This window comes from Mastomys coucha, unplaced genomic scaffold (genome assembly GCF_008632895.1).
Source record: "Mastomys coucha isolate ucsf_1 unplaced genomic scaffold, UCSF_Mcou_1 pScaffold22, whole genome shotgun sequence".
Lineage (NCBI taxonomy): Eukaryota > Metazoa > Chordata > Mammalia > Rodentia > Muridae > Mastomys > Mastomys coucha.
In genome coordinates, this window is record NW_022196905.1 from 134,049,626 (window position 1) to 134,068,088 (window position 18,463).

Below are 18,463 nucleotides of genomic sequence, written 5' to 3' on the forward strand. Positions count from 1 at the left end.
AGAGAGAGAGAGAGAGAGAGAGAGAGAGATCAATTTGGCTGGGAAAATCACCTGCTCACAGGGTTTCCAGTCCTCCCCAGATGAAATATACTACATTAGAGTTCTCTGGGTCTTTGTTTGTTTGTTTGTTTGTTTGTTTGTTTTTTGAGACAGGGTTTCTCTGTATAGCCCTGGCTGTCCTGGAACTCACTCTGTAGACCAGGCTGGCCTCGAACTCAGAAATCCGCCTGCCTTTGCCTCCCGAGTGCTAGGATTAAAGGCATGCGCCACCACTGCCCGGCGAGCTCTCTGGATCTTTGACCCTTTGCAAAGTGATCAGTATTGCTGTTTTCCTGGGTCACCTAGGTAATGGGAATGTCCCTTCACTGACAGGTACCCATTTCAGGGACACTGCTGAGATACCCAAGTGTAGGGGTGTGGTCTCATAATTGCATCAAACCTCCTTTGTGACTCACAAGCGTTTGGGCCACAGGTCCATGTAGGAATGAACTAGGGACATTGACCTCAGCCACTGAGAAGGTAGTGGCCCTAAACAAGTGACTTTACCACTAAGAGGAATGTGGAGGGCTTGCCTGCCATGCATGAAGCCCTGGGCTCCATTTCCAGCATTCGGAGGGAGAGGCAGGAGGAGCCAGGAGTTCAGGGCCATCCTTGGCTACACAGAAATTCCAGGCCAGGCCAAAGTAACGTTGACACCAAAGGGCAGCCTGGTAAGCTAATCAGTTTTTATTGGGCTTACTAACAGGAGAATGGGTGAAGGGTTACTTATGGAGCAAGGATGACCCAAAAGCAGTTGCATCATCAAAAAGTCCACCCCAACAAGGGAGACAAGTCAGGAAAACTGCAAGCTTTCTGCAAGGCACACAGGCAGCTGACAGCCCGAGACTCTGTCCTCTCTGTAGGTCTGGCCACATTACCTTCCCTGGAAGTTACTTATTCCTTTTATTAAAAGCTGGGAGGGGTCTTTGAGAGTCTTCCAAGTTTTCACTTTCCCAGACACAGTGGCCTTTTGTTCACCTCCATGAATCTCTTGGAGGAGATGTTTTAATTCCAAGGAAGCTGCCATATAATAGATGCAGTGACTCCCACTCAGGAGGCAGAGGCAGGAGGATTACCTGGAGTTCTAGGCCATGCTGGGCTACAGAGGGGGCACAAAAACAAACCAAGGGCTGGTGAGATGAGTCAGAGGATTAAGGCCCTTGCCACCAAGCCCGAGGACCTGAGTTCAATCCTCAGGACCCACAGGATAGAAAGAGAGAACTTAGTCCTTCCTGAAACTTGCCTTCAAACTCCACACATGGGCACACACACATACACACACACCTACACATATACATATATACACAGCATACCACACACACAATACAAACACACATCCATGTAATGACATACACCTGTACATGCATGCACACATACATATGCATACACATATTCACACCACACCACATACACATATATAAACATAACTCCCCATAACATACATATACACATGTGCAGTGACACACACATGCACATATATACATACACACACACACATATATATATACACATACATACAACATGTCATACACACATATACACAATAAACTATTAACAAACAAACACTAAAAAGCTAAACCAAATCTTAAATAGGGTGATTGTCTCTGTGATGTCTTAATGACTGGTGGTCATGGCTGTTACCTGAGTCATGGCTTTAAGCAGGGATTGTCCTCTGCACAGGCCTTGCCCCAAAGTCCTGGAAATCCACATTCTGTGATCAGGAGGAACGGGCCCTGACCTGCTGTGCAGACAGAGGACACTGTGGCTGTAAGCACAGTGACAGGTGATGCATTCATCTTAGGACTGTATGTGTTTGTGTGTGTGTGTGTCTCTTTGTGTGTATATTCATGCTAACACAGACGTGTGGAAGCCAGAAGTCAAACTCCTGCATCATTCCTCAGAGGCCATCCACCTTATTTTCTGGGACATGGTCTCTCACTGAACCTGAAGTCCATTGGTTCAGGTAGGCTGGCTGGGGAGAAATCTTCCTACCTCTGTCTCCAGGTACAGGGGTCACAGGCATATGCTGCGGCACCTGGCTTGTCCTATAAGTGCTGGAGTGCAGATCTTCATGCTTGTGCCGCACACGTTTTATTCACCACGCCAGCCATCCATCTCTCCAGCCACTCATTAGGCCACTTGCTAGATCTGCTCTCACTCAACTTGTCACTTGATTATTTGATGGACACAGATGGAGTCCTGATGACAGTGGGGACACAGGGCAGGTTATGATGCACTTTATTTTTTAATGTAGTCCAGGTTGGTCACACACTCACTAAGTAGGCAAAAATGGCCTTGTACTTCCCCTCCTCCTGCCTCCACTTAGTGCCAGGATTACAGGTGTGTTCTCCTACACGCTTGTCACTGGTGATGGAACCCAGGGCTTCGTGTAAGCACTGGGCAGGCACTTTACCAACTGAACCCCATCCCCACTCTGGAAGCACTTGTCTCTACTGGCCCCTTCTATCAAAGAGATTGTCATCTTAAAGTGGAGGCCATGGGTACCGATAGTGTGACTATGTGCCCAAGGCCATGAAACTGGACAAAAAAAGTATTCGGAGCTTTTGAAATCTAAACTCTACCCACCCTCCTCAGGCCTGCCACGCCCCCTTTTCTCTTCTCTACAGCCCTAAGACCCCCCTCATCCGGTAGCCAAAGCCAGTGCACAGTTTTACCTTGGAAGCCATTATGGATGCCTGTAGTCTCCCTGCAGCCCTCATAGAGTGCTGGGGATGGGACCTCACTTTCCCCACTCTTTTGGGAGGGAACTAGACTCAGAGAAACATCCCAGAGGACATAACTCTGGCTGGACAAGTGAGAGTCTGTCTTCATTCATTGATTCTCCCCTATAAAGGTGAGAGGGCACATCCATCTTTAAAGCAGGAGGCAGCCCTCTCACCGGTAGGAACTTTCAGCTTCAGGACATCCAACTCATAGGCCTTGGTAGCCAATGCTGCCCATCAGCTCTTGGAGGGTCATGTTCCAATATCTAAGGGGACAACATCCTGGAGTCTGGCCTCTCCAAAGATCTAGTCTCCATTTTCAGGGGTCTGAGCTCCTGGGAAAAGGGTCTTTAGGGGAACCAATGGGGTGAGAGTGCTACCTTTTCCCTTCAGGCTTGTGCTAGCCCACTCCTGTCTGTAGCCTTACTGCTGAATGAACTATGTTGCTAGCTTCAGGTTGCCTCCATTTCTCCGGCTTTGCCAGAGCCATCTGATTTCCTACCTGCTCTCTGGAGGAAGGAGTGTGGGAGGGCACTTCATTCTCTCCAGATCCCCAGTCTCCCTATGAACATACATTGCCCTTTCCCAAGGACCAGCTCAAGACAGCTGGGATGAAGGGCGGGACAGGACCCTTTCCAGGGCAGTAAGGGATAGGTTATCAGGGTGTAACCAACATTGCCTCTTCCATAAAAGCCATTATAAAAGGGAACGTTTGTCTGGGCAAGCCAAGCCACAACCACAGGTCTCCACAGCCACTCAGCAGCTGAACCCAGGTGAACTGGGTTGGGTGGGGCACCCAGCCATAATCCTAACACTCAGGAGGTGTAGACAGGGGGGCTGTCGAGTTCCAATGTCTTAATGTACAGCTCAGGTTGTTAAACTCACGACCCTCCTGCCTCAGCCTCCCAGGTATTGGTTACAGGCGTGTATCACCAGTGCCAGCTGTGACTCTGTGTGTATGCATGGGCTTCAGTATGTTGAGGTCAAGCTAAGCCGTTGTTTCTTGGGTGCCACCCACTTTGTTTCTTCTGACAGGGTCTCCCACCAGCTTGTCTTACCCCCAAAGACCCTCCTGTCTCACCTCTCCAGTGCAGGGCTAACACGTGCACACCACCCCATGTTACCTTTTCAGTATTTTTTTTAATGTGTACTGTGTTTTGCCTTCATATATACGTCTGTGTACCACGTGTGCCTGGTGCCCTCGGAAGCCAGAAAAGGGTGTAGGAACCCTTGGAACTGTGGTCACGGAGAGTTTAAGAGCTGCCCTGTGAACCCTGGGAACTGAACCCAAGTCCTTTGCAAAAAAAAAAAAAAAAAAAAGGAGAAAGAAAGAAAGAAAGTGAACAAATGCTCAAATGTTCTTAACCATTGAGCCATCTCTCCATCACCCCACCTTTTTATTTGGGTTCTGTAGTCAAAACTCAAGTCCTTGTGCTTGCCCCTGCCCCTATTTTTCTGGATTTTTATTTTTATTTTTTTATTTTTTGGTTTTTCGAGACAGGGTTTCTCTGTATATCCCTGGCTGTCCTGGAACTCACTCTGTAGACCAGGCTGGCCTCGAACTCAGAAATCCACCTGCCTCTGCCTCCCAAGTGCTGGGATTAAAGGTGTGCGCCACCACCGCCCGGCGGATTTTTACTTTTTGAAACAGGGTCTCTGTATGCAGTCCTGGCTGTCCTGGAGTTTGCTATGTAGACCAAGTTAGCTTTGAACTCAGAGATTCACCTCTGCCTCTGCCTTCCCAATTCTGGGATTAAAGGTATGAGCCACCACACCTGGCCTTTGTTTTTCTTTTCTTTCTTTTTTTTTTTCATTTCATTTTTTTTTTTTTAATCTTTTGCTCGAAGGAACTAAGGAGAATAAGATATCCTAACAAGGGGCTGGAGAGATAGCTCAGCGGGTAAGAGCACTGACTGCTCTTCCAGAGGTCCTGAGTTCAATTCCCAGCAACCACATGGTGGCTCACAACCATCTATAATGAGATCTGATGCCCTTTTCTGGTACGTCTGAAAAAAACAGCTACAGTGTACTTGTATATAATAAATAAATAAATCTTAAAAAAAAAAAGATATCCTAACAAAAACTCCATGAGAATAGCCTTATGGAGACAGATAAACGGCACCAAACCCACCTGACCCCTGAGAGAGTCCCTCAGACAGGACCAGTTGGAACAGGTGCAACTGTGCATGGATGGTGGAAGTGTGGTGAGGATGCAGGGAAGCACCCTTCAGATCTTGGAGGACAGCTCTGAAAACATCCTGGTGAGACAGGCATCATCACTAATGTTGCTTACTGGGAGGTTGAGCTTCTTTTGGTGGATCGTGGCTGACACAGACAGACCTGGATGGCTCCCCTTAGTGGCAAATGCCAGAAGAACATTTAGGAGCAAGAACAGATTTGAGGCCCATTGCAAGAGGTCATGGTGCCTGCAGCACACTGAGCTACAGCGTGGAACTGACCACACAGAAAACCACGGTTTCCAGGTGCCTGTGCCCATTGCCCTCCAACATATTTCCAGAGTACCTCATAGATTCTCTCTAAATAGTCCTGGGAAGGCACAGTGTGTGGGTTTGAGAGCCGTGTTGTTAGGGCTCAGGGATGCCTCCTGCTCACCCAGTTCTCAGACCTGAGCATCACTTAGGCCTGAAAGAAGGATGTTAAATTGCATTCTGGGCATTCCTTCCCCTCCAAGAGTAGCAGGACCAACATCCTGCAGCTTTGTCCTTCTGAGGCAGAAGATGGGGGATGGCTCCCATGTAAGGACATCTTGGGACTCCTAGGCAAGTCTATGAATCCAACTGCTGCACTGCGCTGGAGTACAGGAAATTCTGTGTGTTCTCTTGCCCCCACCGAAGCCCATAGAGAACAGCCATATGCCCATGCATTCCCACATCGGAAAGAAATGGCTTTCTGTCTGTCGTGGTTTGATTATGTTAGGCCCAGGGAGTGGCACTATTAGGAGGTGTGGCCTTGTTGGAGTAGGTGTGTCACTGTGGGTGTGGGCTTTAAGACCCTCATCCTTACTGCTTGGAAGTCAGTCTTCTCCTAGCAGCCTTCAGATGAAGATGTAGAACTCTCAGCTCCTCCTGCACCATGCCTGCCTGGATGCTGCCATGCTCCCACCTTGATAATAGACTGCACCTCTGAACCTGTAAGCCAGCCCCAATTAAATGTTGTCCTTATAAGAGTTACCTTGGTCACAGTGTCTGTTCACAGCAGTAAAAACCTAACTAAGACACTATACATGGCTGGAGGGGGAGTAAGGAGGGAGGGAGGGAGGGAGGGAGGGAGGGAGGGAGAGAGAGAGAGAGAGAGAGAGAGAGAGAGAGAGAGAGAGGCAGGCATGGTGGTGTTGCATGCTTGGGATCCCAGAACTTAGGAGGTGAAGGCAGAAGGATCAAGAGCTTCAAGCCAGTGCCATTGAGGTGGCTCAGTGGGTAAATACCAAGCCTGGCCGACCAGAGTTTGATCTCCAGAACCCAAAAGTGGAAAGAAAAAACTGACTCCCTAAAGTTGCCCTCTGACTTCCACACATGCGTAGTAGTGTGTGCACACTAGTCCACAAACACATGAACACATATATATATATAAATAAGTAAAAAAATAAAATAAAATAAAGTTTTATAAGCATTCCAGGCTACTCTGAGCTGCACAGAGAGATAGTGAGATCCTATCTCTGTTTCAGACTGATAAATCAAAAGGTCATAGTATGGGTCAGAAAAGGATGCTACATACCCCTTTCTCGTTTGTAGGGTGCACCTGCCCTGCTGATTATGTGTAACTGACCCACTTCGACTTGGTATTAGGTCCATAACATGGTCAATAGCCAGTTGGCCTCTGTTCCCTCTGCTAAGATCCGGGAAGGCTCCAGCAGCTGCGACCTCAGGATCACAGTGGGTAGCACAGACGACAGTGGGTGGCATAGAGACACAGTACCCAGGCTGAAAGTTCAGAAAAACTTGGGGTCCAAACCCAGTGTGCGTCACACTCGCCTGTCATCCCATACCTTAGGAAAAGAGCACAGACCCCGCCCCGGGTGTGCTGGGGATGGACAGGGCCACAGGCTCAGCAATGAGACAACTGGACGTGGAAGGATCTAGGAGGAACCAGAGACTGGGGCAGCAAGGGGCGTGGCCATCAGGGGCGTGGTGCCGACGAGCGCCCAGAGAGGGCGTGGTTTGGTGAGCGAAGAGGCGTGAGTAACAGGGGCGTGATCACTAGGGGCGTGGCCACCGCGGGGGCGGGGCGGTGACGCGCTTCTACGCGCGATCCCGGAAGCGGTGTCAGTACTGGGGAGCCGGCGGCGGGTGGCGGGGACTTGTTGTTCTTCGCCGAGTCGGAACGAGTAGTCCGAAGCGCGCAGGCGGAGACGGCGACTAAGGGGAGCGCGAGAGCAGAAGCGCGCGTGAAGAGTGCGTGTCCACAAGGAGCCGCCGCGCCCGGCCCCGCGCGCGACCCGGGTGAGTGAGGGGCTTCGGGAACCGGGTAGGGGAACCCAGAGTTCGAGCACCTGAGGGAGGAGCACCCCGAAGGCCGCGGGGCCCAGCCTGGGCCTCGAGCACGTGCCACGCGGGACCTGGCTCAGGGCCCACGCGGGACTCACCACGTGCGGGAGAGTGGCACCCGGGAGCCGTGCGCACCTGGCCATTTCCGTCGGCGTAAAATTCGGCCCCACCTCGCCCCCCGAAAGGGCCTGAGTAACTGGTGTCACTTTCTAATCAGCTGACCGGCCAGCGGTGCCGGATGTGGAAGCTGTGGGTGGGGAGCGAGGCAGGTGACCGTCTTGGCCAGCCTATCGCTTCCGTCACTTTCTTCAGGTGTGGTCTGGGGCCAAGGTCTCATCCAACTCTGAAGTGCGAGGTTCTCTTGTAGGGTGAGCGGATAGGTGTGTTAAGAGTGTGCGTGTTTAAGAGTGTGCGGCGAGAAATCAGAAGCAAAAACTCAAGCGAATTACAGGTGAAGAAAGCCTCGTGGGTCCTAGGTGCCTTAGATTAGATCTCTTTAGGGGAGAGAGACTCCTTTTCTGGCATCCTTACACATGGAGATGGCAGCCACTCCAGCCTCCCAGAATTTGCCCTGTACGAAAGCATTCGGTATTTCGGAGGCTGGGCAGCTTGGTGCTCTTGTTTCTCTTGGGAAGTTATGCTGAGCCTCAGTTTTCACACAGCTCTTATTGCTAACACAGATGCACTTTACCAATTCACCCTCCAGTTGATGGGCAGGCACTCACCTTTCTCTTGCCAGGTGCACTCAGTCCCCAAAAAGCTAGCTTGTGTCACAGCTGGTAGGTAGTTCAGCCCTTCCCTTTCTGTGGAATCACTAAAATTAGCCCTGGGACCCCAGGGGTTGGCACTGCTGAAGTCTTACTGTGGCAGCCACATTTCAGAAGGTATCTGGTGGTGTGCACGTGGGTACTTTGATGCTTCAAGCTGGTATTTTCCAAGTCTGGTGTTTTAGGGTCAGGTAACTTCTTTCAATGGTGTTGATCTAAAGCCATTATGTTATGGTGGCACATGCTTGTAATCCTAGCACATGTGAGTCTGAGGAAGGAGGATCTTGAGTTTAAAAGTAGCCTGGACTGCTTAGCTAGTTCAAGACCAGCCTCAGTTACCCAGTGAGACACTGTCACAAAAACCAAACCGGAACAATAAGGTATCAATTTAAGCATGTGGGTGGAGTCAGGAAAGCTGTATAGGCAGGACCCACCTGCAGCCCATGTCACTGGAGACAGCCCTCACTAATGACAAAACCTTCCTCGCTCCTTAGCTAAAGCAACAAGAGAAATGTGGCGTTTGACCTTGGTAAAGAAAAATGTGTCTAATGTGATAACTTAAAGTTAAACTTCTTGTGATTCCAAAATAGAAGATTTATTAGAGCAAAACACCAAGCCAGGCTTTGTTGGAGAACATTCTCCTCTTGTTCTTGAACTGAGCTGGCCTTGCAGGGCCCGTTCCAAGTTCAGGGCTGTGTACTTTCCAGGTAGTTGCTAAAAACGGGCGTTGGATGGAGGGTCCTGGGAAGCCCTGCTGTGTCCAGCCCTTTCTTTAGCACCCTCAAGGCTTCTGGTGAGTCTTTTCTGGCCGTCCTGTCCTGAGGACCCTCAGTTTTTCATCCTGGCTCTACCAGCCCCAGGGTTTGTTTACAGTCTCTGGTAACTCTTTCTTGCTGTCTAGACTAAGAAGCTGTGTCTGTTTCTGCCCCGGCTGCTCTGAGTCTAAAGGTTTCTTGGAGTGGACTTTCTGGATCTCGGGTCTAGTCCACACGGGAAATGGAAATCAGGCCAGCTGGGAGAATTCTCTGTGTGGCCGATCTCTGGAGCTATAAACAGTGACTCATTCTCCCGCCCCACCCTCCCTGTCCCCCGCTCCGGGAAGATGCCTGGTCACTCGTATTTACTTTTGCTTTTTATAAGTCACACATGCATTCTGTTTCCTCTTTCCTGCAGTTTCAGGAAACGGAAAGTGTTATCTGAAAACCTATAGAATTTCACAGAGGTAGACCTGAGCCCAGTAATCAAACACTACACTACCATGTGTTGGGGAGGATCCTACAGCCTTGCTTGCTGATGGCCTGGCCTGAGGTCAGAGGTCAGGGTTAGAGGCTAGGGGCTGTTGTGTCTGGTGACACACCTGCTAGCTTTTCCTTGGGGCCATCTGGTATGGTAGGAGGAGAGCACACACCCTCTACTAGGCTTCCTTTCCTGTCTGAGTCCCCACCTGTCTATAAAGCAGACCTTTTTTAGTGCCTTGATACCCTGAAGGAGCTGGTATCAGCAACACAAGCTCTCTGCTTGACAGAAGCTCATTGTTCGTGGAAGCTGCTGAAAGAAAGTTCTAGAACCAGGTTTAGGTCCAGGGAAAATGCTGACTCCCCAAAGACAGCAATTAGGAGGGCTTTCTGGAAGAAATGGAAATTGAGGATAGAGTGGAAACCCCATGTCCATCATAGTTAGGAGCACTAATCAGCCAGAGAATGAAGCCCAGAGAGGGAAGCTCTGAAGGGAACCCCGAGACCTGTTATCTGTAGGACTAAGTCTGAGGCACCAAGATCAGAGTTGGGGATCTGTTGCACCAAGGCTAGGGTCCAGAGAGAAGCTGGACCATGCTTAGGGCTGGGTAGGTCAACAGCTGGTTCTGTAATTCTAGCACTTGGGAGACTAAGGCAAGAGAAGGTCAGTCCCAGGCTAGCCTGGGGCTGTATGAGGCCCCATCTTAAACAAGCAGGTCTGGAGAGATAACTCAGTCCATAAAATGTTTGCTTGAGCCCACATAAAGATGTTAGATGTGGTGGCATACTCTGTCATCCCAGTGTTGGGGAGGGAGAGACGGGAGGATCACTGAAGCTCTCTGGTCAGCTAGCTTAACCTTTGTGATTAGTTCCGGGCCACTGAAAGTCCCGGTTTCAAACAAGTGAGGTATGCCCAGTGAGGTGGCTCAGGGGGTAAAGGTGCTTGCTGTCAAGCCTGGTGACCTGAGTTCAAATCCCCAAGACCAACATCATAGAAGGAGAGAACTGACTCCCCAAAATTATCCTCTGATCACACCCACTTTGGCACCACTTTTGTACACTTTGTGTATATATACACACACACACAGACATACACACAGACACTTCTTATATAAACTAGACTGGCCTCAAACTCTTAGAGATCAACCTACTTCTGGGACCCAAATGCTAGCATTAAAGTTGTATATCACCACATCCAGCAAGTAAATGTAATTTTTAAAAGTTAAAAAACAAAAAACAAACAGCCGGGTAGTGTTGGCGCACGCCTTTAATCCCAGCACTTGGGAGGCAGAGGCAGGTGGATTTCTGAGTTCTGAGTTCGAGGCGAGCCTGGTCTACAGAGTGAGTTCCAGGATAGCCAGGGCTACACAGAGAAACCCTGTCTCGCAAAAACAACAACAACAACAAAAACCCACAAACAAACAAACACTAGATGGGCGGTGATGGCACATGCCTTTAATTTCAGCACTCAGAAGGCAGAGGCAGGTGGATCTCTAGGTTTGAAGCCAGCTTGGTCACAGATTGAGTTCCAGGACAGCCAGGGCTATACAGAGGACCCCTGTCTCAAAAAAGAAAAAAATTCAAAACGCAAGGTAAACAATCTGAGAAAAGACAGCATATACACACAAGTCTGGGCTTAGCTATTTCCTGATGACATCCCCAGTGAAACATGGAGAGTAGAAGGTGGCTGAAGCCCCAGGACCACTATGGATGGGACAAGAGCTCTAACATGGACCACGCAGTCTGTCAGGGAGAGAAGGTCAGGTTAGAGGCAGAAGGAGGGCAGCTACAGTTGAGGGAGGTGTGCCGTGCAGCCTGCCGTCAGCCTCGAAGCTGCTTGAGTCACCTCTGCATGTAACTGGGATGACACAGCTTCCTGAGATTGCAAATGCAAGGTGACCAGACGTCCTCTAGGCTAGGCAGACAGTTGTGGCTTATGGGAGGGCGGCCAGCCAGCCGGAGCTGGGTGGAGGTGCCCAGCCACGCGCTGTGGGAGGACAGCACAGTGAAATCTTAGTGCTCTGCAGTGGCGGGAGCTCATTTGACCAGCTGTGGTGTGGTTCATCAGCATGTGGCCACTGTATGTCGGTGATGTGTCAGCCCCATGTGTCCTCAGGGTCCTGGAAAGGGTACTTGGCTCTGGGTATTTGTGAGAGGCTCCCGAGCAGAGGTGGCCACATCCTTAGTGGCTTTAGGTTCTGTGGCTGTCTGCTGTCAGGGTGATGCTTGCTGTCTGGGGCATGAACCTGTTTCCTTGGACAGAATAGTTTCGCCTCCTCCTTTTCACCCACCCTGAAGAGCGCACATCCTGGTCAGCTGGATTGGGAGCTGGAGTTGCTGTCACCCCGAGGAACAGGGGGTATCATTCAGAACCCCTAGGTTGGTGTCGCAGTTGCAGTAGAGTGAGATGGGTGATTTAGGTTATACACTACTCCGGGGAACATGGAGACTTTGAGACTTGGACTTTTTGTGCTCCACAGTAGCACTGGTAGCAAGGTCTCTGTAGCTCCATCTGTTTTTCCTGTGGACCTGGACATGGTCCTTCTTGCTGTGTGCAAGGCCTGCCAGGATGTCATGCAGGAGGGAGGCCCGAGGCTGTAAATGCCCCAGTAGTGCAGTCAGTGCTGTGTAGTGCTGTGGGACTGCAGGAGATGCTCTGCCTGCTTCCCCTACAGGTTGGCCTTGAACTTGTAATCCTCCCAGGTTCTAGGATGACAGGCCTGGCTTGGCCTTTGAGATGGGTAGGTTGGGACTGTACCCATGTGCTTGATGTACACACGCTGAGTTGCTGAAAAATCCCTGTCCCTTAGATCGTCCCCCATGATTGCCACTAGGTAAAAGGGCCTGCCTCTGTGTGACTCAGGGCCAACATGGACCTCACCTTTCACTTGGGACAGACTCTACAATGTTGGTCATGAAGGATGGAGTCAGTTATTTTGACAGGGGGTGCAGGTGTTCCTGCTGAACAGGGTTCCAGGAGCTGAAGCTTAGCCGGGGCAGGGTAGGCTGGGGTAAACACATTTGCTCAGCGTAAGTGTGCACTCAGGACTCCTGAGTGGGGGCTTCTCACCACTTGTCATCTCTGGGGTCTTTTCTCCCATCCTCTTTTTCTGAGGAAAAGACCCCAGCTTTGGGAGGGGTTGACATTTGTCTATGGCCTCTGGGCTTTACTTATTTTTAGGCCAGCTTAGGTCTGAAGAAGGGTCCCTGGATTCAGACCCCAGCAGAAGCCCATGAAGAGAGTGTACATGGAGAGAGCCAGGGAGGGGCCCTCCCTGCTGGCCAGGTGGTCTCCATCCAGTGGTTATTTGACTTTCATGGGTCACCTGGGAGCAAACCCCTGCCCGGTGCACATCCTGGCTACCCGAGTGTCAGTCACAGTACCATCATTATGGGAGTGGAAAGATTCCTGCTCCAAGCTGAGCGCTGGCCTGCACGACTGGGCACCCGTGGGTCTGAGTTGAGTCCCCTTCTTCCCGGCACCTTCCTTTTCCGCTGGCAGTGGCCCCTGAGGCCCGTGAGCATGCGGGTGGGAGGGGTGTCCTTGTGTGGGAATGTGAGCCGGCTCTGTAAACAGCCTGTGACTCACCACATAGCTATGTCACTGACGCTGGGGTTGCAAGTTGGAAGAGATGTCTAACCCCTCCTCCCTCCTTACACGGAAAACTTTCTCAGGGCTCCCGGGGCTCCTAGGCGCCTGGCTCCTGAGAGTTCCTAATGGAGCAGCCCGTGACTTCTCTAATGCCACTATTACCTAGCTGGAGCCGGAGGTGATCTGTGGATGATACTACTTTGCCCGTATCCCCATGTGCTCTCTTATCGACACTGGATCACCCCCACAAGCTCTGGTCCCAGATGGATACTATGACGGGACGCATGCTGCTTTACCTGAGCCTCCTGGCCCTGCCCCTGTCCTGGTCTGCCTACTGCCATTGCCCCTGAGCGTGACCAGTGATGTCACCAGGGTACTTTGTCTATTACCAGAGTCAGCACCTTGTCTCTCACTGGTGGCCTCCTGGGCAGTAAGGGTGTTGGGCAATGGAGACAGGACCCCATCAGAGGTGGGATCACAGGGTAGAGAGATGGAACCCAAAGGTCCCCCACTTCTGTGGGGGAAGGGACAGGGGTGGTCATCTACTGTCTTGTTCATGCTTGTCCTCCACACTCTCCTTTGTGTGATTTCCCTGATGTTTCTTGTTCTGTGCCCATCTTTGTCAGGGTTTGAAATACAAAGGTGGTGGGGGTATCCCACCCAAAGGCGTCCCTGTCCCTCTTACCCCTTCCCCAGTTGTCAGGGAATGAATGGATTTGTTTACTGCCTGAGAACCTCGTGTTGTCTTTCCGCACAGGCTTGACCCACAAGTCCCAAATGCTTTTGGGCTTCTCTGTTGCCATGGCGACTATGGGGGGTTGGCTACATCCCAAGGTCGTCATGGCAACTATCAGAGGGGAATCATGCTTGGGATGCTTTGGCTGGCTTTTTCATGAATGATGAGGGTGTGTGACACAATGCAGACTGGAGAATGAGAAGGGCGGGCAAGGGGGCTGGCGGGCTGGCCATGGGGACAGGGCCTGCCAGACAGCCCAGTAAGTCTGCCAGGTGGCTGGAGTTCTCTGCCCATGTCTCTGGCTGGATCCTCTGAACCTACTACCCACCAGTAGCCCCCCACCCCACCCATAGGGGCCTTGGGGTCACTCTGAGGGGCTAGGGTAGCCAGGGAGAAGTGGTGATGTCACAGCTGCAGTGTCCTTCACAGCGGTAGGTGTCCCTTGGGTTGCGGGAGGGCGGGGCTGCAGAGGAGTGGCAGGTGTTCTGTACCCCATCTGTCTTGGGGTGGAGTGTGTAAATGAGGTTTCGGGAAATAGCTTTCTCTCCCTGGTGAGCCAGACTGAGACTGGACTACCAGGAGCTCTTGCTAAGGGATAGATACTGTCCCAAGGCCCTCTCCTTCAGAGTGGAGTACTGCTGCTTATAGAGCTGGCTGTGCAACTGGCAAGTCCATTTGGTCTTGGGGATGCATGCAGCACCTGATATCGCCCTCCCTCCGGCTGTAAATACCTTGTCTGCGTTCAGGGGGGGGCACGTAGAGCAGAAAGCAACAATTGTTGGTGACTGGCCATTACTCCACAGGGCTGATGGCATCCTTTAGTGTGAGCTGGATGGGGGAACTGGATGGCAGACCCCAGGGACCTGAAGGGTCTGTCTGCTGCAGGGACAGATGGTGGAGCAGGAGGCATGGTTGGATCTCATTCCCCCCTGCTAGGGCAGAGGCAAACTGGCCAGGGCACCTGCTCCAGAGTGCTGAAGCAGTACTTCTCAACCTGTGGGCCTCAACCTGTGGGTCGAGACCCCTTGAGGGTGTCAAACAACCCTTTTCATGGAGGGCGGTCACTTAAGACCTTCAAAACCCACAGATATTTACATTATGATTCATAAAAATAGCAAAATTACAAATATAAAGTAGCAATGCAAGTAATTTCGTAGTTGGGTCACAAGAACTTGAGGTACTATATTAAAGGGTCATGGCATTAAAAGGTTGAGAACCACAGGCTTAAGGGCAGGCCTACCCCATTTCCAGATGCTGTTACTCAGAGGTAGTGACCTCAGCTTGCTAAATCCTAACCTACCATTTCTGTGTCTTTCTAGCTACGATTTTCTGGTGGTTCCGTCCTGGTGACAGGGCCCGGGTTATGACGACTAATCCCAAGCCCAACAAGGCATTGAAGGTAAGGTGGGCAGGGCCAGCATGGGTTGTGACAGGCACTGCCTTGGCATGGCACAGGGACAATTCATCTTGCCCTGACAAAGCCCCCCCTCACAGCACTGCCCTAGAAAATGAGGTCAGCTTTGTCCTCAGGAGTTGGAGAAAGATCCGAGGAGGAGAGGTGGTCCAGTGACCTTGATGCCCAGGGAGGCAGCTCACACGTGGGAGGGTGGGAGGGCAGGTGTTGGACAGATACTAGCTACCTAGAGCTGCATCCACAAGTCTTTCCTCTGCCCAAACTCCCCCCCCCCCCATGCCAGGTGAGCACAGTGGTATCCTCAGGTAAGCTGGTGTCTCTTCTACCAGGTGAGTACAGTGGTATCCTCAGGTAAGCTGGTGTCTCTTCTACCAGGTCATTACTACTTGATGTCACCATCACCAGAAGTGCTACTAAGTCGGCTTCTTTGCATCAGAGGCTCCTGAGTACTGTGTGCTGGCCCCCTTGAGTGAGCCCTGACCAGCCAGATGCAGGCTTTGCCTCAGTGGGTGGATGTCAGGGAAGGGCAGGCCGCTGTATCACCCTGTCCCTCACCTAAAAGTGCTTGACCAGAGAGAGCATCTGAGGGGGCAAGGTCCCAGTTCCATGTGTCTGTAGAAAGCTTTAGAAGTTGACCAAGACCTTCCTGAGGGAATGGCTGTCAGGTCCTCCCTCTTCAAAGAGATATCATAGCAACAGGAGTGGGGCTATCTGTGAGCATAATCTGGGAGTCCCATGCTGCCACCCTGGTGCAGAATGGGAACATGGGCAGGTGAGAGGCACTGCCGGGCCTCTGTTGTACTAGACCTTAGCCTTTGGTGATTGTGTGCCCATCCCATGAACTCTGTGTCCCTGTTCTGACCGCTGCTCGTGTGGCTCCTTAGGTCAAGAAGGAGGCGGGCGAGAACGCCCCTGTTCTTAGCGATGATGAGCTGGTGTCCATGTCAGTGCGGGAGCTGAACCAGCACCTGCGGGGGCTCACCAAGGAGGAGGTCACTCGGTTGAAGCAGCGGCGGCGTACACTCAAGAACCGAGGCTACGCGGCTAGCTGTCGCATCAAGCGTGTGACACAGAAAGAGGAGCTGGAACGGCAGCGTGTAGAGCTGCAGCAGGAGGTAGAGAAGCTGGCTCGCGAGAACAGCAGCATGCGGCTGGAGCTGGATGCCCTGCGCTCCAAGTACGAGGCCCTGCAGACCTTCGCACGCACCGTGGCCCGAGGGCCTGTCACACCCACCAAGGTGGCCACCACCAGTGTCATCACCATCGTCAAATCTGCTGAGCTCTCCTCCACCTCTGTACCCTTCTCAGCTGCCTCCTAGTGTCTGCTGGGGCCGGGCAGGGCGTGGGCAGTGGCACAGCCCTCATGCCTATCCCAGGCTCCCTGGCACAGATTCCTCATGTCTACCTGCCCACTGTGGACCCTGCGGGGCTGAGGGCAGGGACAGCAGGGACAGGCAGATGTAGGATAAAAGGGAAGCTCTCAGGAGCCAGTGCCACAAGTCACCCCCACTCAAATCTCTCCTTCCTCTGGGGGTATGTTTTTAGGAGCTGACATGAACCACATGGCCAACCCGGATGAACAACTCTAGGCCCCTGTGGCAGAGTGAGAGGACTTGGTCTTCCACTTCTCTGGTGCCTGCTTGTCAGCGCCATCAGTGCCATCCCCTCTAAGGTCCTCCAGCTGGGGTGGACACCATACTGCCTGTCCCTTTCTGGGCTCTGGCCTTCTTGTCCTTATCAAAGGGCACTACAACCTGCTTTAGCTCTTAGATAGAGCCAGACCCATGTCCTGGGAAACACTTGCAGGGGCTAATGTCTGTGTTCCTGTGTGTACACAGGCTACCATCACAGCCTGTGAAGACCAGAAACTGCTGGCCAGATGGCCACATGGGAGAGCCTGTCCAGTATGTGTGCTGAGGGTTGCATGAATGTCATGGAGTGTCCCTGGAGGTCTGGTAGGCTACCCATTGTGGTACAGGGGCCACCTGTCCCCAGAGCCAGCAAACAGCCAGGCTCGGGTCCTCTGGGGCTTAGCAGAGGGGAGAGGCAGGAGAGGAGCAGGTGAAACCTGAGAGATGCTAAGGGATATGTCGGTGGCAGTCGAGATGTGTGTTGCTACGGAAAGAACAGAAACGAAGTAGACAGGGATAGCGTGGAGTCCTGGCAGCTGAGGTCCAGGGGATGTGGAAGAGGCCTGAGAAGCGTAGTATGAAGGGATGGAGACTGCATCCGGAGGGCCTTGTGGACACACACATTGTGGGTAGGTCAGCAAGGACCCCAGGCAAACTATAGGTTGCAAATACTCTGCAACTTTGGTGCCCAATTGTTACCTGCCTTGTCCTCCTTCATAGAGCTCTGGGGCCACTGGACATCTTGCGCTTTTTTACTGAAGGGATTGTGTCCTCTAGGTCCTGGGGAATATGGTGGAAGGGAGTCAGGGGCAGGCTGAGCCACAGCCAGGCACTTAGAAAGCACTGTTGGAACCATAGCCTTGGTAGGTAATCCATATTGGATATCAATAAGGACCACGGATATTTAAAGAGAGAAGATATATAAATATATATATAATTATACACACATTTTATCGTACAGATTTTTCATAACAATTTTCTTTCCCGGTTTGATACTGTAGATCTTTTATTAATGCATAGTAGGTTGGACAGTGGGGTGGGGAACGAAGGCCTAGGGTGCCAACAACCTCCCTCAGTCTTTCTGTGGTGGCGCTGGGCATGCTCCAGCAAGTGGCACACTGGATGAGTGGGCTCCAGGGTGGGCTCCAGTGGTAGGCGGGTGACAACTGACTGTGGCTTGCTGCCCATGCCTGGCCTGTGGTGGTCTTCCTGGGCGGAGGCCCCATACTCTTGGCTTCCAGGGTAGACAGGGCTATTGGTACCACCTGGAGCACCTGTGCAGGGCACCTGCCTGGAGGGGCTGGGAAGGGTGTGAGTGCGCCCCATGGCTCTGTGTCACTGAAATGTCATTGTCACAATTTAATATATGGGTATTTTTATTTAAAGATAAAAGTGAGTTTTCTGTCTTGTTCCTCTGACTCCTTAAAGCAAGCTTTAATTTTTTCAGAAGGTGACAGGGACACATGCCAACCATGGAGAAGCCTGGCATCCTCAGCCACCTGCCACTTGGCAGTTTCATTTCAATATTTATTTTTTTGTGCTTTTCCCCCCCATGTTATAAATTATTGAGAAGAGATCAAGATGAGACTGTTGGCCCCGCCTGCACCCTGCCTCGTGGCCACCACCTAATTTATTGCTGTACATGTTGCTGTGACTGCTTTTGTATCTTTGCAATAAAGAATTTCCTGTTTGAGATGCTTCCGGTGTCTGGATGGTGATGTGGTTGGGAACCATGCATCCTGCCCTGCAGCCAGGGCTGTCCCTTCCCTGAGAGGCCTAGCTTTCTACTCTGCACACCTGGGCCCTCCCCTAGGAGTCAGG

At 51.6% G+C, this 18,463-nt stretch overlaps 1 protein-coding gene across 4 annotated transcripts; it reads left to right on the forward strand.

The window, feature by feature from the left end:
* The first annotated feature begins 523 nt into the window (after positions 1-523).
* Positions 524-18,340, forward strand: Mafk (MAF bZIP transcription factor K). Of its 4 annotated transcripts, none has more exons than XM_031338505.1 (3): positions 524-710; positions 14,917-14,996; positions 15,896-18,340. In XM_031338505.1, exons 1-3 carry the CDS (start codon positions 578-580, stop codon positions 16,328-16,330), a joined length of 648 nt encoding a protein of 215 aa, XP_031194365.1. In that variant the 5' UTR covers positions 524-577; the 3' UTR covers positions 16,331-18,340. The 4 variants fall into 4 exon arrangements, with proteins under 4 accessions (XP_031194365.1, XP_031194368.1, XP_031194366.1 ...); XM_031338508.1 differs by lacking the exon at positions 524-710 and adding an exon at positions 6,784-6,957; XM_031338506.1 differs by lacking the exon at positions 524-710 and adding an exon at positions 7,030-7,222.
* The last annotated feature ends 123 nt before the right edge of the window (positions 18,341-18,463 follow it).